This window comes from Helianthus annuus, chromosome 3, assembly GCF_002127325.2.
Source record: "Helianthus annuus cultivar XRQ/B chromosome 3, HanXRQr2.0-SUNRISE, whole genome shotgun sequence".
Classification (NCBI taxonomy): domain Eukaryota; kingdom Viridiplantae; phylum Streptophyta; class Magnoliopsida; order Asterales; family Asteraceae; genus Helianthus; species Helianthus annuus.
Window position 1 is genome coordinate 136,752,732 of NC_035435.2, and position 23,632 is coordinate 136,776,363.

The 23,632-nt window shown below is 34.4% G+C and overlaps 4 protein-coding genes across 4 annotated transcripts; 3 read left to right on the top strand and 1 right to left on the bottom strand.

The window, feature by feature from the left end:
* The first annotated feature begins 748 nt into the window (after positions 1–748).
* LOC110929715 (65-kDa microtubule-associated protein 1) lies at positions 749–6,267 on the top strand. The gene is made up of 10 exons (XM_022172893.2): positions 749–881; positions 1,269–1,317; positions 2,433–2,636; positions 2,756–3,004; positions 3,581–3,796; positions 3,946–4,101; positions 4,194–4,505; positions 5,327–5,414; positions 5,639–5,787; positions 5,863–6,267. Exons 2-10 carry the CDS (start codon positions 1,276–1,278, stop codon positions 6,085–6,087), a joined length of 1,641 nt encoding a protein of 546 aa, XP_022028585.1. The 5' UTR covers positions 749–881; positions 1,269–1,275; the 3' UTR covers positions 6,088–6,267.
* A 1,126-nt stretch (positions 6,268–7,393) lies between these two features.
* On the top strand, positions 7,394–10,621 carry LOC110929716 (protein HOMOLOG OF MAMMALIAN LYST-INTERACTING PROTEIN 5). Its single transcript, XM_022172894.2, has 6 exons — positions 7,394–7,591; positions 7,681–7,781; positions 8,556–8,665; positions 9,223–9,298; positions 9,415–9,546; positions 9,699–10,621. Exons 1-6 carry the CDS (start codon positions 7,498–7,500, stop codon positions 10,470–10,472), a joined length of 1,287 nt encoding a protein of 428 aa, XP_022028586.1. The 5' UTR covers positions 7,394–7,497; the 3' UTR covers positions 10,473–10,621.
* An 827-nt stretch (positions 10,622–11,448) lies between these two features.
* LOC110929717 (syntaxin-52) lies at positions 11,449–14,178 on the top strand. The gene is made up of 6 exons (XM_022172895.2): positions 11,449–11,643; positions 12,447–12,665; positions 13,140–13,345; positions 13,460–13,560; positions 13,652–13,696; positions 13,794–14,178. The coding sequence occupies exons 2-6, from the start codon at positions 12,451–12,453 to the stop codon at positions 13,923–13,925; spliced, it is 699 nt and encodes a 232-aa protein (XP_022028587.1). The 5' UTR covers positions 11,449–11,643; positions 12,447–12,450; the 3' UTR covers positions 13,926–14,178.
* Positions 14,179–14,519: 341 nt separating this feature from the next.
* On the bottom strand, positions 14,520–16,890 carry LOC110929718 (V-type proton ATPase subunit e1). Its single transcript, XM_022172896.2, has 4 exons — positions 16,768–16,890; positions 16,550–16,681; positions 15,548–15,595; positions 14,520–14,788 (listed from the first exon to the last, which is right to left on the bottom strand). Exons 2-4 carry the CDS (start codon positions 16,645–16,647, stop codon positions 14,722–14,724), a joined length of 213 nt encoding a protein of 70 aa, XP_022028588.1. The 5' UTR covers positions 16,648–16,681; positions 16,768–16,890; the 3' UTR covers positions 14,520–14,721.
* Between the last annotated feature and the right edge of the window lie 6,742 nt (positions 16,891–23,632).

A 23,632-nucleotide genomic window follows, 5' to 3' on the forward strand; every position in this document is an offset into this window, starting at 1 on the left:
CCCGTTAAAAAAATTTTCCAAATTACAAACGGATTTTTAGGGCTTTTAATCAGAACGACGATACGAGTCCATTGATGTAAAACTTGCATCGAAACGACGCTCCAAACGATGAAAACGGCGCTTAAATTCGGGTGTTTAAATTTTCAATTAACAAAAGTAAGTCACTTGGAGCACCATTTCGAAGTAAGTTTTACATCATTGGACTCGTATCGTCGTTCTGATCAAAAGCCCTAAAAAATCTGTTTGTAATTTCGAAAAAAGCTCAACTCCGTTAAGTTTTTTTAACGGGGGACCATTGTAGGAAAAATAGATGAAAGATGGACTGGTGGGGGAAATACTCTGAGGTGGGATTATTAATGGCCAATAAGGTCTAGGTGGGATTATTACAGACTAATTCCCCTTAAAAAAAGGGAAAAAAGAAACAAAGATCCACATTACCACGGTTACCTATGAAATGGAGAAAAATCCTGAATTTTAATGAAAAATAAATGTTGAGTGACTTGATTGAAACACTTTTGAAACTTGAGTGACCTAATTGAAACACTTTTAAAACTTAGTTAGTGTTCTACAAAGTTACCCCGAACTTATAAGTACATTATTTGGTGTATGATTTCTTAAATACTTTTATTACTCATAAAACTGGAAAGAAAAAAGAAAGCAAACAATTTTAATGATATTAAAACTTTATATGAAAAAAGAAAAAGAAAAAAAAAACAATAAAGACACCTATTATTACTGTACTACACATTCATTATTCACAATCACGCTGCATTTTCTTTCTTCTTAAATCTCCCTTTCTTTCTTTCGACACAAAAGCAGGGACACCCGAATAACTCTGACCTCAAAATTGCGCGAAAACCCTAAATCATCGTCCGATTGCTGTAAGTATACCTCAATTGGTTAATCATCTGTACAAATGTATCCATTTCTTGTGCAATTCTGATATGATCGCGTACTTACACTACACTCTGTTTTTTTATTTGATGCTTATTTCGAAATCGATGACGTTTATTTGCAAATTTACCGCTGTTTGGTCGTAATTTGACGTGCATTTTTGTTTAGCGATGAAATGATTTAGTGAAGAGTATTGATTAAGGATTTTTGTGGAGTGTAGATGAAGTAATTTAGATGCTGATTAATGTAGGGTTTTATTGATTTTATTAGTTTTATAGATTAGGTTGGTTTTCTGATTGTAGTATAGTATTTAGATTTTGGATTGTGATTGCTGTTAATCTTTTTTTATGAACATTTATATGTCTCATAAACAGATAGCAGATGGCAGAGCCAACTTGTGGATCTTTATTACTTCAGCTGCAGGTGAATTATTTTTAACTTTAGTTGTATGTTAATTTCATCATTAATGACATCTATGGGTGAGTATTGGCTGGTTCGGTTTTGGTTATTGGCTAAATCCGAACCTATAACCGATAATTTGGTTTTTATGTTTTGAATTAATTACTGTTTTCGTCCTTGCGGTTTGTCAGAAATCACTATTTCAGTACATTAGTTTAAAAATTATGATTTTAGTCCCTATGGTTTCACTTTCGTAACCATTTCAATCCATTTATTCTGTTAGTACAGGGACTGAAATGGTTACGAGGTGTACTGAAATGGTTACGGAAGTGAAACCACAGGGACTGAAATCGCAATTTTTAAACTAATGGATTGAAATAGTGATTTTTGACAAACCACAGGGACGAAAACAGTAATTAACTCTTATGTTTTTTGTGATAACCGATTAGTTTCGTTATAAATGGTTTGGTTGATTCAGTTAACTGCCGACATTAGGCATTGGTGGATTGACTGGACTCAAGCTAGTATTAGTTAATAAGGGGTGGGATCATGCACAAATGTAATTAACCTACTAAACGTACAAATAACTAGAGTAATACACCACAAAAAATCAAGTAGTGTAATAATAATACTCTAGTGTTAGCACTTAGCATAATGTTTGTATGTTTAGCACGTTAAATCTATTTGTATTTGATCCTAAAACTAGTTAATAAACTCAGTTATAGATTGGGCCGAATAAAACATTTGCAGTTCTTTTAATCTATAAATCTATAAAGGAGAATAAACAACAATTAATTTTAATTCATAAAACATAAAACAAAACTTTACCAACTATAACCTATAATTTATAAAAAATATAAATATAAATTAATATCAATATAAATGACGATTTTAACGTCTATTTGATTAGGTTAATTCCGTTATTTATACGTACATAACCATAACCAAACCATAAAATTCAGTTATTAAAAAACAATAATCGAACTATTGGTTTCTCAATGTTATTCCGGTTCGTTTTCTTTTTGTTATTTCGGTTATGGTTTGGTTATTCGGTTTGTCTGCTCATCCCTGTTGACATCATACACCACTTTCTTTCATAAATTCTTGTATAAAGTTTAGAACCTTTTGTGTTAATGCAGCACATTTGGGACGAAGTAGGTGAAAGTGATGAAGAAAGGGATAAGGCGCTTCTTCAAATAGAACAAGAGTGTCTAAATGTGTATAAGAGGAAAGTTGACCAGGCTGCAAAGTCAAAGGAACATCTTCTTCAAACACTTGAAGATGCTAAACTTGAATTCTCCACTCTTCTTGGATCCCTTGGAGAGAAATCATCTATTAACATTGTGAGTAACGGACCACCATCATTTTCAGAAATGATATGCTGGGACATTATGAAATGAATTGTAACATTTGTAATTTAGGACATTATTCATCTTTGTGTGGTTTAATACTTTAATTGCAGCCCGAGAAGACTTCGGGAACCATCAATGAACAACTTGCTTCTATCGCACCAGCTTTAGAACAATTGTGGAAGAAGAAGGAAGAGAGGATAAAAGAGTTTTCAGATGTGCAGGCACAGATTAAAAAAATATGCAGAGAAATTGCAGGGAGTAATGAACTGGCAGGAAGCATTACAGTTGATGTGTCTGATCTTTCGTTAAAAAAGTTGGAAGAATTTCATAATCGTCTTCAAGAACTTCAGAAAGAAAAGGTATATAATTTATCTCAAGTCTATACTATCTCTTGAGAGGTGGAAAAATGGTCGGGCCAGGTAATGGGTTAGGGTCAAATGGGCAATTTAAATATGGTTTGGGTTGTGTTGGGACAGGCCGGTCAGCAAGCACCTTTTGTTTTTGTCTTTTCCTGTTATGAATTGCATAACTTATCAATTTTTTTATGTGATTACAAAAGATTTATGTAAAAAGACCGAATACCCCTGAAAAAGACTGAATTGCCCTTTAAGTTGACGATAAAGACGGAAATACCCCTGAATAACAAAGAAAAATGAATGGAGTTAATAAGCCGGATGAAAATGGCAAGATTTCAAACCTTTTGGATCCAGATATGAAAAAACAAACCTTTGGACGGAAGTCACAAAACTGGCCAAACCTCAGGGACGAAAATGGCATTTTACTCTTGTATAAAACATTTGGGAAGGTTTTATACTTATTATGAATTTGAATACACTTTGAGCTACTAATGTCAACCTCTATTAACTCAATATCAAAGAATGTAATTACTATTATATATATGTCATGAGATGACTAATATCAAACTCTATTTGCAGAGTCAGCGATTGAACAAGGTTCATGAATTTGTGAGCACTTTACATGATATTTGTGGTGTTCTTGTGATTGACTTTTATAGTACAGTCAGCGATGTCCATCCTAGCTTGGTTGATGCCTCTAGTGCACAATCTAAAAGTATTAGCAATGATACACTTGCCAGGCTGGCAAAGAGTGTCATAGCTTTAGAAGAAGCTAAGAAGCAAAGGTTACACAAGGTATATACTTTCACATCTCTATATTTGATATTTAAGAAGCCTGTTAGTGCTATGTGGTAACTTATCATCTGTCGAAAAGAAAAAATCTTAGATTCCTTGTTACCTAAAAGTTCCATGATTTTTTTATATATGTATTTTGCCATTTTCAGCTTCAAGATTTAGCAGCTCAGCTAATCGAACTTTGGAATTTGATGGATACACCCGAAGAAGAAAGAAGTTTGTTTAATCATGTTACCTGTAATATCTCAGCGTCAGTTGATGAAGTGACCGTCCCAGGGGCTCTAGCCCTAAATTTGATCGAACAAGTACTTTAGACTTCAAACTTCATAAGAATTTATCGATATTATATCAAGTATAGTTATTATCAGATATTGATATTATCTGTTTTATTTTTAAGGCTAAGGAGGAAGTTGAAAGACTAGATCAGCTAAAAGCTAGCAAAATGAAGGAGATTGCTCTTAAGAAGCAAGAGGAGCTTGAAGAGATATTTGCACACGCGCACATACAGAATGACACAAAGGCCGCCAGGGAGAAAATTTTGGCGTTAATCGACTCTGGTAATGTCGAGCCTGCTGAGCTGTTAGCTGACATGGATGCAAAGGTCATCAAAGCAAAAGAAGAAGCTCTCAGTAGAAAAGATATCTTGGATAAAGTTGAAAAGTGGATGTCAGCCTGTGAAGAAGAGAGTTGGCTCGAGGATTACAACAGGGTCCGTTTCTAACTCCCTTACAGGTTAATGGGTCAAAATAGGTTCGAGTCAAAACGAGTAATAATCTTTCATACGAATTGGGTTCCACTGACCCACCACAATTTTGGTTTAAAGTTTAATGTTTGTTCATAAATAATTACTGGTTCAAATCATAGTTATTAAAGGCACTGGGCGCACTCAAGGCGCGTATGCCTCGCCTGGGGCCTAGGCGCAAGGCACAAAAAAGGCGAGAGCCTGAGGAAAAAAACACATAATGAAAAAAAATTAAACTATTTTATGTATTAGAGAATTAATACTATTCTTCAAATAAAATAAACAAAAGCTATTGTATAGCATTTAATATCATCTGTTAAGGACCAAAAGTTCTAAAATATTAGTGTAGAAAAGTAGTTATCTGTTTTCTGTAGATAAAAGTAGAAATCTGGCTGAAATCTTGCCGGAATTTAGAGAATTTGACCGAAACTCTCCGGAATCTAGGAATTTTGCCGAAATTTGTGCCTGAACCATCATCTGGAGAATTAAAGCGCAATTGCCTGACTTAAAGAGCAATGGCCTCGCCTAGCTTAGAAAATGGGCCTAGGTGCAAGAGGCGATAACTTTTAATAACTATGGTTCAAATATGATCACGTAAATATATTATTTTAACATTACTCTGATTTTTGAGGTAATCATTTTACTTTTCCTTTTTGACCCGTTACATAAAACATATTATTAAAGTTCTTGTGAAACAGTTGAAAGGCCACTTTTGTGTTTGTGTTAAAGTTGATATTCATTTTTGTAGAATTACATTTGTTCATAGTTTTAGGATATATTTGTGACAGGATCACAACAGGTACAATGGGAGCAGAGGTGCACACTTAAATCTCAAGCGGGCTGAAAAGGCTAGAGTTTTGGTCAGCAAAATTCCAGGTAATAAGAAAACGTTATTTACTTCGGTGTCTAAGAGAATTTTAAGACCATCTGGAACATAAATGTAGTTATTTAGGATGTTTTGTGCATTAAAAATACATTTTGGGCAATTGTCGACTAGTCTCTTTTTAAGCTATTATTTTTAAAATTTCCCGGTAGAGTTTAAACATGACCCGACTTGACCCATTTCATGTTTGGTGCATCCGTCATGGGTGTGTATGCAGGTATCGTTGACACATTGGTTGCCAAAACCCGAACATGGGAATCAGAACATGGAATGACTTTTGCTTATGACGGCGTTCCCCTACTTGCCATGCTGGACGAATATTCAGCGCTGAGGCATGACAAAGAAGAAGAAAAGAGAAGGATAAGGGTCAGTATCGTGATTTTACCCACTATGCTAAAACATTATTTAAACTCACTTTAACTTTAAACTTGTAACTGGCAGGATCAGAAGAAAGAGCAAGAAGCCATGTTTGGTACAAAACCAAGCCCAGCCAGGCCCCTTAGTAGCTCAAAAAAGACGACAGGCCCAAATGGAGCTCCTAATAGACGGTTATCTTTGAATCAAAACGGGGCTAGGTCGGCGAAGAGGGACAATATGAGACCCGTGGCTCCTTTGAACTATGTCGCCATATCGAAAGAGGATGCTGCTGCTGCTGTTACACCTTAAGTTGTCATAATAAGCTTTGAAGCATACAGTCATGGATGATCTTGGTTGTGAAATACCGGTATCTTGTAGTTTAGTTACTGCCTACATATGTAATGGTCTTTCTCATAGTTTACTATGTCCCAATTTAGAGGCGATTTAAAATCATTATCAGCTTATCACAAATATACACATATCTTCATATCTCTACTTAAATCGATCACACACAAGTCTAAATAGTAAATACCAATCAAGAAGAAGATAGGAAACGGGGCGAACACGTTAAACGCAGATCAAATGGTTTATTTTTAATCAAATTCTAACTTGTAAAACATGTAAAGGTATAGAATGTCATACATTTTTATCTCTCACTCTTGTTATCTTTCAAACATATACAACTATTTTCAATGTTAACAACCTTAACTTAGTTAAGTTAATATAATCTAGAATAAGGTGATGTATGCTTCAAAAGATTAGGAATGGGAGAATCAAACTCATAGTGGATGTTTGTTTTAAATTATTGAGCTCAATAAATCTAAATAAGGGTCTTAGAAAATGATAAATGATATATTCTCATAATAAAACTGTAAGATCGTCGTAATCTCATCAAACATAAAAAGACAAAGAAAAGAAATTCATAAGAAAGGTGGTCCAGGATGTGGCATTACTATGCCCAAGTGAGGAAGAAACAAAGAAGGATGTGGCATGATGGTAGGAGCGGAAACACCGCCTCCTCCATTGATGCTGCCCAAAAAAACACTCTTTGTTTCTTCTAACACACTTTCTCTCTCCTTCCGAACCCTAATCTAATAACTAAAAATATGACTTTAATTCTTCTACTCTCTTTCACTAGGTGTAATAATAGTATGATTGCTTTGTAGATTTGATGGATGGTTAATGGTTATTGGTGATGATATAGGTGAAACATTTGAAGACTATTATGAGATTTCGATGAGTTTCGCCAAAGAAGTGTAGTCGGCTAGTTGACTCAACATAATTGTTTGCTACATGAGTTAAGGATACCCAAAAGCACTCAGGCAGACCGCAACCGCTAGAATCCTACTTTCTTAATTTAGTTATAAAGTTAATTATAAAAGTTTGTCAAAAAATTTCAAAATTACTCATATAGTGTTAAATAATTAACATCCCTCTCTATGTTTTTATTTAAAAAGATCAATACCAAATCTTAACTTACTTTTTAAACAATTATTATTGCACATGTTCTCACTTTTTTTACAAGCCAAACGATGTCTTAAAATTATGAAAATAGTCTATGGACTAAACCTCCACATTCATATAACCTTCAGCCCAAAACTGTAACTTGATTTGAACACTGCAACACGACGTCGCGTTGGTCGATATCGTTATACGCGTAGAGTAAGCAACCCCATTATCCATCAAAACCTTTGTTTCGTGTGAACGTTGAACGTAAAAATGGCGAACGAGAACGAACCAGCAAAGTTACTGTTACCTTACCTTCAACGTGCCGATGAATTGCAAAAGCACGAGCCTCTCGTCGCTTACTACTGTACGGATTCTTCTTCATCTCTCAGTTTTGCTCTAAACCCTAACTTCTCTTCATGTCGGTTATTAATCTGTTTTAATTTTGATTTTTAGGTCGACTTTATGCCATAGAACGAGGTATGAAGATTCCTCAGAGTGAACGAACAAAAACCACAAGCGCTTTACTCCTCTCGCTTATGAAACAGCTTGAAAAGGTCCGATTTGTTTTCAATACTTATTTGGTTTGATGTTTTGATTCTATAGTTTAATTTTAATGTTGGTGATTTGATTTTACTCACTGTGATTTCAATATGTAGGATGTATTAAGTTTATTAGATTGTTGTCAATGGATCATAGATGATTATTAATTTATTATGTTGATTTTTTTTTAAATCGAGATATATAAGTCTATCTATGGGTTGAGTTGATAAGTTTATGAAAATATTGTATTTATCTGGCGGTCTTGGTTTTAAAAAGCGAAGCACCTCGAGGTCACAAGGTCTAAAACCGAAGCACAAAGTGCAAAAGTACACTGCTTTTTGTATGCGAGGCGCAAAGTGCTTATATAAGGTTTTTTATGTATCTTATAGATTTTTAGCATCCTCTACCTAAAATTTAGCTATAAATAAGTTTTATATATGATTTATTATGTAAATTGCCTGCATGTATAACCTAAAAAGCCTCTGCACAACATCCCGCTGGACAAAATATTCCATGTACATGAGGCGCGCGACGCCCCTTACCTGCGCTTTATGTACAAGTACAACATTCACCTTATGTAGCCTGAAGTGCAAGACCATGCGTGATGCGCCTGAGGTTGACTTGTGTCTCAAAACAATGCTGGCAGTAGCTATTGATAATTCTTTGTATATCTGTAATAACATAAAGTAATGTTATGTAGGCATTAGGGGTAATTTTGTTTTCTCTGTGTAGCAAGTCTTTTGTTATGTGGTCATCACTCATCATCTAGTTTGCCTGTTCAACTACAGGATAAGAAGTCACTACAGTTAGGGCCCGATGATCATCTCTATCTGGAAGGATTTGCATCAAATGTCTTTGCAAAGGCCGATAAGCAAGACCGAGCTGGGAGAGCTGACCTGTATGATAAGCTTTTCTTCATATGATATAGTTATCTTAACACTGGTTTGCTAAAGATTTCACACACTAAGAATGATTTATTGTGCTTAAAAGGGCTTCCAAAATCTATGCCAAGGACCAATACATCTGCGAAGCTCATATCTCTTTCTAGTAATGCCTCATGAAAAACAAACGCCATTGGTTGAAGTTAAATATTAGAGTTCGCAATGTTTTATATTCAGGGGTTTCTTGATCAATAGCTTTTCAGATGTATTTTTGCTAAGATACCATACAAATAGTAGGCTTTTATCAATGTTATATTATATATGGTATTGTATTTATGATTTGAAAAGGATTTGTTAAATTGAAAATTGCAATATGGATTTTTTTATAAAGGTTCTAATAGGTATTGGCAAATAGTGTTTATTTAAGAATTTGTAAACGTATGACTGTTGCTAAAAACTTTGGCCAATATTTATTTCCTCGATCTTTTTAACCAACCACTGCATATAACTGTAGTGATGGTTTGGTTATTGATTTAGATTTATAATATTAATACTTTATCTAAACTTGTCGCAGCAATACCGCAAAGACGTTTTATGCTGCCAGCATTTTCTTTGAGATACTTAACCAGTTCGGTGATGTTCAGCCTGATGTGAGTCCAATCTCTACAAACATAATCTTCTCCTTATTTTCTTTATTATCTTATAGTAGTTGAGAGAGGAGCAAAAGAAAAATTTCTGATCGATTATAATTGTTGTTTTCTAATAGCTTGAGCAGAAACAGAAGTACGCAGCATGGAAAGCCGCAGACATAAGAAAAGCTATAAAAGAAGGAAGGAAGCCTGTACCCGGCCCCCCTGGTGGTGATAAAGATCTTTTAGATATTTCAAACAATGGAGACGTAAGATCTTATTAAAAAAAGTCAGATTACTAATTACCATAATTAAGTCACTGTGTTTCTATTAAAAAGTATTAACTCACTGTTTTTCTATTAAAAAGTATTATTGGATAAAAAATGGGTTAACCCAACTTTGAATCTTTGAATCTTGACAGGACCTGGAACCTAGTGGGAGTGAGCCACCGCCAGCCACCAGAGATGCACCAGAATCCCATTCTTCATCCCGGTTTTACGACAGAAGTGATTCTGACCAGTTCACTAATAGTCTTCCATCACCGCCACGGGATATTCCACATCCATCATCTTCAAACATCCGACAACCACCACCACCTTCAAACGTCCAACAACCACCACCATCTTCAAACGTACAACAACCACCACCTTCAAATTTCCCACCACCAACTTATTCTTCTGACGAATATCCATCCAATAATTTTCAGCAGCACCCTTCTCAGACGTATCACCATCCATCATCTTATCCACAAGAACCTCAACATCACATTCCCCAAAATTACCCTTCTCAAGATCTCCCTTTCACATATCCCAACTTCCAAACTTACCCTAGTTTTTCTGAAACTACCCTTCCCGCAGCACCAGCTCATTACCCCTCATCGTACTATCAGGGTTCTGAACCACCTTACTCCCCTTCAGCTACTAGACCAGCAGAATATCCATCTGCAGCTCAGTACAAGCCAAATGCAACCAACGGGTCGGGTCCGGTTCAGGCTCCAGAACCTGCACCTGCGACGACATCTGCACAGTCGTATCAGTATGACAGTAATTACCAGCCTGCCCCTGAGAAAATTGCGGAGGCGCACAAGGCTGCAAGGTTTGCTGTTGGAGCGTTGGCGTTTGATGACGTTTTTGTTGCTGTAGATTTCCTTAAAAAATCTCTTGAACTGCTTACTAATCCATCTGCAAGTGTTTAAATTGCTGGTGGGTCTGTTAAAACTTGCATATCGACCTTTTGTTTTGGCGGTTTGTGCTGGTTTTGCGAAGGTGGTTGGATATATTCATATATTATGTATAAACGTTCCTGTGTATTTGAGTGAAAACATGGTATCTTAGAATTTGAGAACTTCACACTGTAGATAGTTCAGATAACTGCAACTATATCTAGGTTTCTGTCACAAAAGGCATCTGCAAATTTAGCATCAAATTTACAATTTATTTATCAACTGTTGTATATATGTATATATACCATTAAACCAAAACCACATCTTAAGTGGTTTACTACTGCTTAAGCACAAGATACAAGTACTTATTGCATCTACATGTGGTTTCTTCGTGCATCTACGCTTGGCATTTCGACTTTCCCTTACCCTATGTTGCCACCGTCTTGGTTCTGCAATTTTTTAACCACTGTCACTCGCTTTTCCAGATCGCTCTTTTTTCATCGCATCTCTTACCCATCTAAGCGACTTGGACAAATATATTAGACCGGCGTAGGCAGTGACTTTTACAAAAACAAATATATTAGACCGGTGATGTGGAGGGTCTGTGATCTTCTGCTGCTATTGCTCTCACAACACATAACAACCATTTATACATGTATAACAAAGTACTTTTAAAAAGTTACATATAATATATATATTTTTTATATTTTTAAAGCTACATGCAATTTGAATACATCTTAGGATAATTGACTTTAGTTTTCTTAATTTTATCTTTTCTACCCTGTTTAATATGTTATCCCTAAAAATATCTTTAGTTTTCTTAATTTTATCTTTTCTTCCCTGTTTAATATATTATCCCTAAAAATATCTTTGATTAATATATTGCTATGATCGTTCACTTTCAAAATTCATAAAATTCATAAAATCATAAAGAAAATAGTGACCCCACCCCAAGCCAACCAAGTCAAAACGGCATCGTTTCAAATTTAAGGGCAAAAAGAAACTTTATCAACCCAGTGCACATTATATCTCGTCAGATATAAAATTATTAAAGTAAATGCAGACGACGACGATCAGGAAAGACAATCTCGCCGGTTAACGGTGGCGACGTGTGTCTCATACTTTAATTACCATCTTTTCAATCAGGTTCTTCGATTAACAACTTCAATTTTGATCCATCAATCCGTATAGCCGTTTCGTTGAGGTAATGCTTTTCGATTTTCGTATATTTCGCAATTTATTGTTAGTTCTATCTGTTATGCATCAATTCATCACGATTCAATCAGCAAATATTCATCGATCGTGATCATGACATCATGTTTATCTCATAGAAACCGGTTATTTTCATCGATGACCTAATTTCTGAGAATTCGGAATTTTCTATTGATTTTAGCGAGATCCTCGTATATGTAATATTATGCTCTATTAGAATGACGTAGATGACCTAATTACATAGAGCCTGATGTTCTTGCTGCGATTTTAACGGTGTTGAGAATTTAATTTGCATAATTAGGTAGGTTTAGAATTTACCTAACTTTTTTGTGTACAACGGTTATAGTAATATTGAGATTTTTGTTGCAAGTTGTGAAGTTATAAAGTTACGGAGGAGACTGTGTAATTAGTGTTGATGATTGACGTGTTAGGATTTTTGTTGCTTCATCTGTAAATTGGCTATTTTCATCGATGACCTAATTTCTGAGGATTCGGAATTTTATATCGATTTTAGCAAGATCTTCGTATATGTAATATTATGTTGTATTAGAATGACGTAGATGACCTAATTGCATAGAGCCTGATGTTTTTGTAACGATTTAAACGGTTTTGAGAATTTAAATTGCAGTTGTAGTTGTAATTAAGTAGGTTTTGAATTTTAGTAACTTGTTTGTTTACAACGGTTATAGTAAGATTGATATTTTTGTAAAATACTGTGGAGTTATAAGGTTATGGAGGACTGTATAATTAGTTTTGATGATTGATGTGTAGGGGTTTTTGTTGTTTGTGTTACAGATAAATGGCGTCTTCGGCGGATCCATGGACGAGGGAATATAGTGAGGCTTCTAAACTTGCTGATGATATCACCAACATGATATCGGAGAGGAGTTCGTTTGGGACAGGGCCGGAAGCACAGCGGCATTCGTCCGCGATTCGGAGAAAAATCACGATATTAGGGACCAGGCTTGATAGCTTACAGTCTCTTTTGACGAAGCTTCCTGCTAAACAACCATTGTAAGTATGTTGTTCTGTTTTTTGATTGTAAATAAGAGAACCTCAAGTTGAGTCTTGCAGAACGATATCCTTGCCTATATTTGTAACACAGCAGCAACCCATCTGTACACCTTAGCCCTTAAGTAGCTCTGTGGTGTGTACCCTCCCCGAAGCACTCCCCGAGATCACTCCCTCCACCCTAAAATGTAGGGTTGAAAAATCAAAATATAATATAAATGGGTTAAACGGGTCAATCCGTCGGGTTCGACACAAACTCGACTCGTTTAGCTAAACGGGATCACGAGTTCAACATGAAACTGACTGGAACGCGTTTTATACTAAACCCAAACCTGCAAATTTCGTGTTAGGTTCGTGTCTTGTCAGAAATTCACACCCCTACTTCAGTTAATTATTTGTTGCTTTTGTTTGCCAATCGTTGTTGAAGCTGTAACAAAATCATCTAAATATGAACATATCTGTATCGATTTTTTGCAGAACAGAGAAAGAAATGAATAAACGCAGGGACATGCTTACAAATTTGAGAACAAAAGTAACACAGATGGCCTCTACATTGAACATGTCAAACTTTGCTAATAGAGACAGCTTGCTTGGGCCAGATATTAAGCCAGCTGATGCCATGACCAGAGTATCTGGTTTAGACAACTCTGGTATTGTTGGGCTTCAGAGACAAATTATGAGAGGCAAGCTTTTTCAATATCACAGCCCTTTATTTTGATATTTGCACTTGGAACAACGTTATTCTCTTTACAAGTTATATGTTTATAAATCATGTTGTTTTAATATTTCCATTATAGAACAAGATGAAGGGCTAGAGAAACTGGAGGAAACAGTGATAAGCACCAAACATATTGCTTTAGCGGTCAACGAGGAACTTGACCTGCACACTAGACTCATTGTATGCCATTCTTCTTATTAAATGTCGCAACTTACCACACCTTGTTGAAAGTGATTTAAAAGTTGTTTATTTGCTCTTTTCTGGTATGCAGGATGACCTGGATGAACACGTAGAAGTTACAGATTCCCGACTCAAGGTTACACTTAATATGCTTTTTTTACAAATCTTTTGACCGTTGCATATTATGAGGTGGTGTCTGACAATTTGTATTTTGGGTGTCTTTGGGAAAATAGAGAGTGCAGAAGAATTTGGCTATTCTGAACAAGCGAACCAAGGGCGGTTGCTCCTGTTTGTGCATGCTACTGTCGGTGATTGGGATTGTTGTCCTGGTTGTGGCTCTTTGGCTGATCATAAAGTACTTGTGAATGTGAAGTGTATCTACCTATGTTTTGTGTGAAAAATGGCTTCTTATGCTGGTGATTCGAGTGCTTTGCTTGTGTAGTTATTCATGTTCTGTTTAAAATGAAACAGCTTTTGAGTGCATATATGCTGGTTTCTTGAATGTTTGATGCTATTTCTACTGTGTTCGTGTTACCGAAAAACAAAATTTGAGTTGCTAAATCTTTGTTGTTTAGTCATTTATTGTGATAATTCAAGTTGCTGAATGTCTCGACTTTCTACCCTCTTTTCAACTTTTTGTAAACCAAATGATGAAATATGACGATGATTCTATATATGGCGATTGTTTAACTTAAGATAACAGGCATTAATTGCCGCTGTTTCATACGGTGACAACCTAAATGTTCAAATATGTGGTTTTCTAGTCACTATCCCATATCTTTTGGGAGTGACTTGGTGATTAAAAAAATGTGTCACAATCGCGTTCATTTCTCTACACCTTCATAGCCCGGGAGTCGAGGTTACTCCCCTGATCATAAGCGGTACAAAATGTTTAGTCCTCAGGGACCCGTTAGACGCTTGCGAGTTTGTGACACTAAGCTGCCGCTAAAGAGAACTCATTAAAAGTAACAACAGTCGATTTATTGCCTTTAAGAAATTGCTAGTGAAAACTGAGCCAGAAAGCCAACAGTTTATTAGAAACAAAACAAATGAACTCCATAAGGGTTACTGATTACATACAAAACTCACTAGTTCTTATAAATATCAACTATGTTCACCAATTTCCTCCATAAATGACAAATGCTCAGGCTGCGTAGGATCTCATTCTTCTTCACTTAGAATCGGAACAATGAGTGGATTCATCTGTGCAAGATAAACAATTGCCCACCTGCAACAACCCACAAACCATTTGAGTCCATTTGTATATTAAAGCTTCTAACGAAAATGGTCTACAACATCTGATTCTTTACACCAAAAATTGTTATTGGTATCGCTTCTTTCATGGTTCGATCATGTATGCACTATTTCTTTTAGAGAGAAAATTATGCCAAATTTTTGGCAAAAGTTGCCTATTTAACACTCAGAAGTTGTATGAAATCTTTTGTTCGTGGGACAGAGGGGATATTGGACTTCTTTAGAGAGCGGAGACCAAAATTTAACTTTTCAATTGGGAATAACAATAGAAAGTTTCTTTACATTCGTTTCAAACTACAAGAAAATGACAACGTTGGATACCCTTTATTAGAATTTATAAGTTATCTGAATGGTCAACAACCTACCCCCTCTAGTTCTGTCCTTGTTTTTAGATGTTTAATTGCAAAAGATAAATATCAATCCAATCATACAGAACTAGGGTTTACCGAAATTACCACGAGGGTTACCTAAAATCGGATAGAATCATAAAAGGCAGAAACTCCTACAGTGTTTAGGTTTGTGATTTTGCCCATCTAAAAGTCACATATTTTATAAAAAAGCCCCTAATTATACAGTAACTCAACATTTCATACTTCATAGATGGTCAAGCAAAGGACAAGTGTAGTTTATAGCCTTATAGGGTTCACATGTTTTCAGATTGATGCTCTAAATTAACAATAATTATCAATATTTTGTAACCAACTTCAGTTAATGATCAAGGAGAAAAACTTACATCATCCAACAGCATATAGTTGCAGTAATCACCAACGTAAGGTGGAACCTGCACCATATATATATATGTTAATGGTTCTCAAAGTCATGACATGAACATCAAACACACATCATAATTTACCAATATATATATTATCATAAAAGCAAGCGCCACCAGCCACACATTCTCCACATTCATGGCTAACATGTTTATGTGTTGGAATATAACTAACTCCAACCTTTTCGATTGAACCCTTTTCTATTCATTATTTATTAATGATTAAAAAAGCCATCCTAGCCATATGCAAAAGCCTACTATAGCTGGTCCAATTGATCAACCATGAACTGAAACTATCTGCATGCTGGATGTAGGCATGTAGCAAGACCACTTTTCATAAAATACTCAATACATAAATGATGCACTAAAGCCATGATCATGGTTTTAAAAGGCGTAAGGTTTTTAGGTCCCGAAGGTCGAGGCATGAGGCGAAAGCTTCATGTATATCCACAAACAAATAAGCTTTATGTACAACCAAAAGTTGTATCTCCCTCATCTCTTTTACGTATCAGACTTATAATCAAGTAAGCTGTTTATAATCTCTTCTTCTTTTTGGTCAATAGTTACATATCAGCCTCCACAGGACCCTATATTCGATCAACTATAACCCACATGTACATGAAACGCCACCTCAAGGCCCATGAGGCACCCCTTTTGAAACCAAGGCAGGACCAGAAATGTAATAAGTAACATTGATACCAAAGGATGCCTCCTAATTAAAGTTCAGGAAAGGGCTTTTACTGTATATATACAATCCAATATAATCAAATGCATATGTAATCAATTGAACACATAGCACACCTTTAGTTTACCTAATTCTATTAAATACATCAATTATTATTAGCAACTACGATAATAGTGACCTAATTTTAAATATACATCTATGAAAGGGTGGAAAAAAAAACATTCAAATCAAATAAAATAAAATCTGAGAGTAACTAAGGAAGTAAAATAGAAGGAGCATACAGATTAGCAGAAGGGCCTTTGTTGCAGCAGATTCGGGTGCAAAGGGATGCAATGAGTCCAATAGCAACGAAAATCAGAGTGGTAAAAATAAACCCCATCGCATTCGCCAATCAAATCAAATCAAATCAAATCCTGTTTACATACAAAAGATCCAATCCAATTACAACATAATAATAAAAATGAATGAAGCATAAATTTTGTGAAAACATAAAACAAACCGGATCTCTGGCTGGTGACCGGCAATCGCTTCCTGATCTGGCTGGCCTCAGAAATGTTTTTATCATGTGATCTACTAACTTCCAAAATTTCGACTCATATAACGGCTGCTGACGTCATTCAATTCGGCCCAACAACTTTGATTGGTTTTTAGTTTAAGCCCATTGATTAGTGAACACAAACATCTACTGTTTCATAACCAAACCGTTTTTTTATGGGTCAAACTGGTTCGGGTTACAAACCAACTTTTAGGTTAAAAAGCCCAACCCAATTAAACCGATTTGGGTCGGGTTTAAACGGGTTTGGAGCATTAAAACTAGTTCTTTTTAGATTGGGCCAAATCGATTTGGGTTGGAACCGGTTCACAATTGCCAAATCACCTGGTTGGGTTGGGGATTGGGCCGGATTGAAAACCAGTTCATTGGGCCCAAGCCGGTTTTTTGTACAACTCTAGATGGAGATCAGAGTTAGTCTTAACTGGCTACAAGCCCAAACTAGAAGAGGATTAATTGAAAATTTGTCGTAAGTTATTAGAAATATGAATATAGATGAAATTGACAATGTTTAAATCGTACAATACTACAATATGTCAAAGAAGAGTAAATTGCTAAAATAGTCCCTAACGTTTGTTCACATTTGCTAGATCCATCCAAAAAAAGATTTTTTCTCATATGAACCACTGAGGTTTCAAAAAAGTTGCTAAATCCATCCAAACTTCAGGGACGATTTTAGCAATTTAATAAAACAAACTTTTTTTGGATGGATTTAGCAAATGTGAACAAACGTCAGGGACGATTTTAGCAATTTACTCTATTTTTTTATTTTCATCTTTTTATTATATCTCTTAATTAACATAAAATCTATTTATTTTCATCTTTTTATTAAATTTCTTATTTAACATAAAATCTACTAGTTTTTTTTTCTTTGAACGACGAATTTCTACAACAGGCGATAGATTCGCACCTGCTTTTGCAGGCCCTCCACCCCAATCTGGCCAAGACTATGTTGTCTTAACCGGGCTCATGCTTGGTATCAGAGTTTGGCTTGGCGCTCCCCGACAAAATTTCCAGCCCACTGCCATATGCGAGTAGTTGCACCCTCCACAAGAGCCGAAAACTCTCTAGAGTAAATGCACTGTAATAGAAAACTCGGGTGTGCTCTGCGGGTTTCGAACCTGTGACCAGGCCTTCACCCACTTCATAATGAAGATTAATCATTTATATTTTACAATTATGAATACGGTTTTATATTTATAATCATCTAACCAAGTCTTTTAAAATGTAAACATTTTACTCATTACTAATCCTTTAATAAAGTTAATTATACGACAAAATGTTTTCAACGGTTTAATTTGTTACCTGTTTAGCAAGAACGTGTATTTTATTTTATAAACGAACAAAAAAATACTGGGTGAAGGCCTGGCCAAAGGTTCGAAACCCACGGAATACACCCGAGTTTTCTATTACAGTGCATTTACTCCAGAGAGTTTTCGGCTCTTGTGGAGGGTGCAACTACTCGCATATGGCAGTAGGCTGGAAATTTTGTCGGGGAGCGCCAAACCAAACTCTGATGCGAAGCGTAAGCCCGGTTAAGCAAACACAGTCTTGGCCAGAGTGGGGTGGAGGGCCTGCAAAAGCAGGTGCGAATCTATCATCTGTTGTAGAAATTCGTCGTTCAAAAAAAAAACTAGTAGATTTTATGTTAAATAAGAAATTTAATAAAAAGATGAAAATAAATAGATTTTATGTTAATTAAGAGATATAATAAAAAGATGAAAATAAAAAAAATAGAGTAAATTGCTAAAATCGTCCCTCACGTTTGTTCACATTTGCTAAATCCATCCAAAAAAAGTTTGTTTTATTAAATTGCTAAAATCGTCCTTGAAGTTTGGATGAATTTAGCAATTTTTTTTGAAACCTCAGTGGTTCATATGAGAAAAAATCTTTTTTTGGATGAATCTAGCAAATGTGAACAAACGTTAGGGACTATTTTAGCAATTTACTCGTCAAAGAAAAAAAACCTGAAAGTTTATATAATATAAATAAAAGTAATTTTGGATAAGAAAAGGTATCTTTATGGTAAAACTATTACCATATAATCTTCAAACCCAACAAAGTGATGAAAGTTTATTGGTTTTATACCACGATAATCTATAATAGTTAACATTACAGTGTTATTTGTTTTAACCTTTCTAACTTCTTCTCACTAAAATTTTACTTTAAAACTTTTAAGTTTATCCATTACATATTATAAACTAGTGTTTAACCCCCGCGTTGCGGGCGCAGGGGTCGTAAAACCATATTAAGCAAACGACGACCAAAACTGAAAAATCGTAAAATAAAAACACAAATTTATACGATCATGTGACATAAAACGTAGGCAAAACAAACTCAAACTTATATCACGAGCTGACATAAAATATAGACGAACTCAACTTTAGAGAGAAAAATAAATACCCAACTAAATACCCAAAGGAAAAAAAAGTAAATTATACTATAAGAAAAAACAAAAGAAAAAAAAAACCATCCAATACTCAGATCTTCTTGTTTGATGAAAAAAAAAGTTGATACTCAAATGGTACTTTGGTAAATATCTTTACAATGAAGGTTTAATTGGCTACTGTAGCCAAAATGCTACCTAAATTGTTAATATACTAGTGTTTAACCCTCGCGTTGCGGGTGTGAGGGTCGTAAGTAAGCAGGCGACGACTAAAACCGAGAAAAATCGTATAACAAAAACGCGAATTCTACCGCAACGTAACGTAAAATGTAAACAAAGACAAATGCGAACTTACACTGTAAACTGACATAAAATATAGACAAACTCCAATTTATAGCGAAAACTTTAATTTAAAGGCCCAAACAAAACTTTCAGGTCCAAAAAATAAGTTTACAAACCCGAGAGACTAAAATTATAAACCACACCAAAAAGACACGAGAAAAAAAACATCCAATCCTACCTCTTTCTTTGTTGCTGTGTGGTGAAAAATAAGATAGGAAATTAAAGAAATAGTACTATTGTAATTATCTCTAAAATGAGGGCATTTTTTTGTTAGTGTAGACAAGAGCATAGTTTAATTGTTATTATATTATATATATATATATATATATATATATATATATATATATATATATATATATATATATATATATATATATATATATATATAGGGAAGGACTCATGCGAGAACCACCCTTATTGTGAGAACCTTGAGAACCAATGTGAACACAACCTAAAATAGCTAAAAAAACCTAAAAAAACCTAACCCCCCCCCAAGCTAAATGCTAAAAATAACCTAAAAAAAAACCTAAAAAAAAACCTAACCCCGCCCCCCCCCCCCAAGCTAAAATGCTAAAAACTAAACCCCCAAAAAACCTAAAAAAACCTAAAAAAATCTAAATTTTTTTTTTGAATTTTTTATGTTAAAATCGCTACTTTTAGAAGCCAAAAAAAAAAAAATTTTAAAAAAAAAATTTAAAAAAAGTTTTGTTTTTTTTTTTGCTTCGAAAAGTAGCGATTTTTTTATAAAAAATATTAAAAAATTCAAAAAAAAATTTTTTGTGTGATTTTTAGCTATTTTTAGGCATTTTTGGTGTGTTCACATTGGTTCTCGCGGTTCTCACAATAAGAGGTGGTTCTCGCATGATCTTCTCCCTATATATATATATATATATATATATATAGGGGAGGGTTATCTTGAGAACGCTAAATATTGCGAGAACCGTGAGAACGAATGAAAAAACCAATCAAAACCGAATTTTTAATACAAACCTCATTGTAATAAAAATAGGAAAATTGGTATTTAATAAACCAATCTTTAACCAGTTGGTAAATAATAATCCAACCTACAGAATTGGTATATAATAATCCTACATATCAACATGTTGGTCCTCAATGAACTTCCGTTAATTTTTTTTAACTGAAGTTAGTTTTTAAGTTTTATTTACTACACAAATAGTCCCTGTAGTTGTAATTTACTAGTTTTAACTATTTTATGAAACAAAAAAACCACTCGAAAATCCTCCTTTTCCTCGATTTGAGGTTTATAAAATAGTTAAAACTTGTAAATTACAACTACAGGGACTGTTTGTGTAATAAATAAAACTTAAAAACTAACTTCAGTTAAAAAAAATTAACGGAAATTTATTGAGTACCAACATATTGATAGGTAGGATTATTATATACCAATTCTGTAGGTTGGATTATTATTTACCAACTGGTTAAAGGTTGGTTTATTAAATACCAATTTTCCAATAAAAATACAACATCAAAAAAGAATTTACAACATCAAATAATTCATTTCTCCTCTCAAAATCATTCTTACTAGATTTTTTACACATGTGTAAATATAACAAATTTACACATGTGTAAATATAACAAATTTACACATGTGTAAATGGCAAACTTACACATGTGTAAATTTTCTTTATTTACGAATTCATGAAAATTTAAACGTGTAAATTTAATTTCTAACATTGTATTCGAATAATAATGACAAGTGTAAAAAGAAATTTTGAATTTGAATTGTTTTTGACCAAGTTCTCGTGGTTTTTTCATTCGTTCTCATGGTTCTCGCGATATTTAGCGTTCTCATTTAAACCCTCCCCTATATATATATATAATATATATAGGGGAAGGATGTATAGAAAACCCACTTTAATTTAGAAAACCCGGGAAACTCAAAGCTCCCGATGTTTTTTTTTTTTTTGAAAAAATTTACACATGTTATATACATGTTTTTAATGGTTTTGGGCAAAAAAATCAAAAAAGCGCCGAATAGATATTTTTAAAAAAAATAAACAAGTTTTTGTGTAACACATGTTACATTCATCTGACGTATTTATAACATGTGTTACACCAAAACTTGTTTATTTTTTTAAAAAATATCTACTAGGCGCTTTTTTGATTTTTTTTTTTTTTTTGCCCAAAACCCTTAAAAACATGTATATAACATGTGTAAATTTTTTCAAAAAAAAAAAAAAAAACATCGGGAGCTTTGAGTTTCCCGGGTTTTCTAAATTAAAGTGGGTTTTCTATAGATACTTACATTATATATATATATATATATATTAATTAGCAACATATTAGTGCATAGAGGTGTTGTACCCTATGCTTTGGGTGGTTTTAAAAAAAAAAATTGACATTACACTTTTAACCCATAACTCTTTGACATTTTTACTTTCAACCAAAAGTTTTTATCTTTTTCAATTTAACCTCACAACTTTTTTACTTTCAACTTTGGTCCCCTATATTTTATATACTCCTCAAAACTTTCATTTTACGTTTCATTCTAAATTTTACGAGTTAACACGGCGTAACGTAAGTGTGTAGTTCAACGTTTTTACGCTTTGTTTTACACTACGCTCTAATTTTTGAGAGTTAACATGGTGCAACGGTGCGTATGGTTCAACGTTTTTACATCGTCTATTTTTCCTGTTTGATAGGTTTTGTCACAATGTGCGGGTACTAAATCGACTTAGTTATTATTTTCAATGTTTTACGTTTCAGACTAATTTCTTTGCATTCACATGCCGCAACTTCAATGTTGATAGTCACTGGTGGTGGTGTGACATTAATGCTATTTGTCCCGATTTTATGCCCCCGCCGCACCGCGGGGGACTTAATAATTAATACTAGTTAAAGTAAAATTTTATCTGTTCTCACGAGAATTTATTTTATTTTAAACAATAATAAGAGCTAACGGTTGTAATTACCCTATATATTAAATTTTGAAGTTAACAAATAGTCAAATGAAGAAATAGTATCGGTACCGGTATCGGTACCCGCTTTTATCAAATAGGGTGTATTTTCGGTACCGGTTCGGCACCGGTATTCACTGATTTTTACCCTTAAATACCGGTGCTGTACCAGTACCGACCAGTACCGAACCGTACCAGGTATATTCGGTACCAGTACATACTTTTGGGGATTTCGGTAACGGTATTTTCGGTACCGGTTGGTACCGAGCTCATCAAATCCTGTAGCAACGTAGCAATGCAAGTAATTGCACAGTTTAGATTACTTTTCATGCACACATTAAGTAAACTGTATTCGTTTGAATGAGGTTTTATATACACAACTTATTTTGCTTTATTTTTTGTCTTTTTTCTGTAATGAATGAATTGTAACATGTAAAATTAACTTGGATATTTAGATTATTGATGAGCAAATCGTATCAAATCCTCTAATCAAACCGATATCGGATTGGTACCAAATTTACTATACCAAATCATTTTCGGTACCAATTTGGTACCCACCTTTTTGCGTTTTCAGGATTGTTACTTTCGGTTCGACACCGGTCTAGCACCATACCTGTATTTATTGATTTTTGCCTTCTAGCACCATACCTGTATTTATTGATTTTTGCCTTCAAATACCATACCGTATTGTACCGAGCATTTTCAGTGCCGGTACCTAATTTTGATAATTTTCCGGATCGGTACTTTCGGTGCCGTTACAGGTACCGAGGTCATCCATATTTTAACGTGCTAGCACCGTAATAACTAAATTGAAAACTACCGAATTTTCAACGTGTAGGACGTGTGGGTCCTATTATTATATATTAGGTTATTTAAAATCGTTTTTTTAGGACGGAGTGACCATCCTTACAACGCCATTTTTATTTATGTTTTGATATTCGATATCTGCTGCTGATACGTGTTTTGCAGACATTAGGTCTCCGCCGCAACACGGGCGGAAAATCAACTAGTTGAAATAAAACCATTTGGTCCTTATATATAACACAAAATATATATTAGTTACAACTTAAAAGACTAAAAATATAAATATAAATTTCAAATTTTAAATCAAGAAGGCATAATAAATATTTTTTTGGAACGACTGCTATTTTATTCAAACGCATAAAAT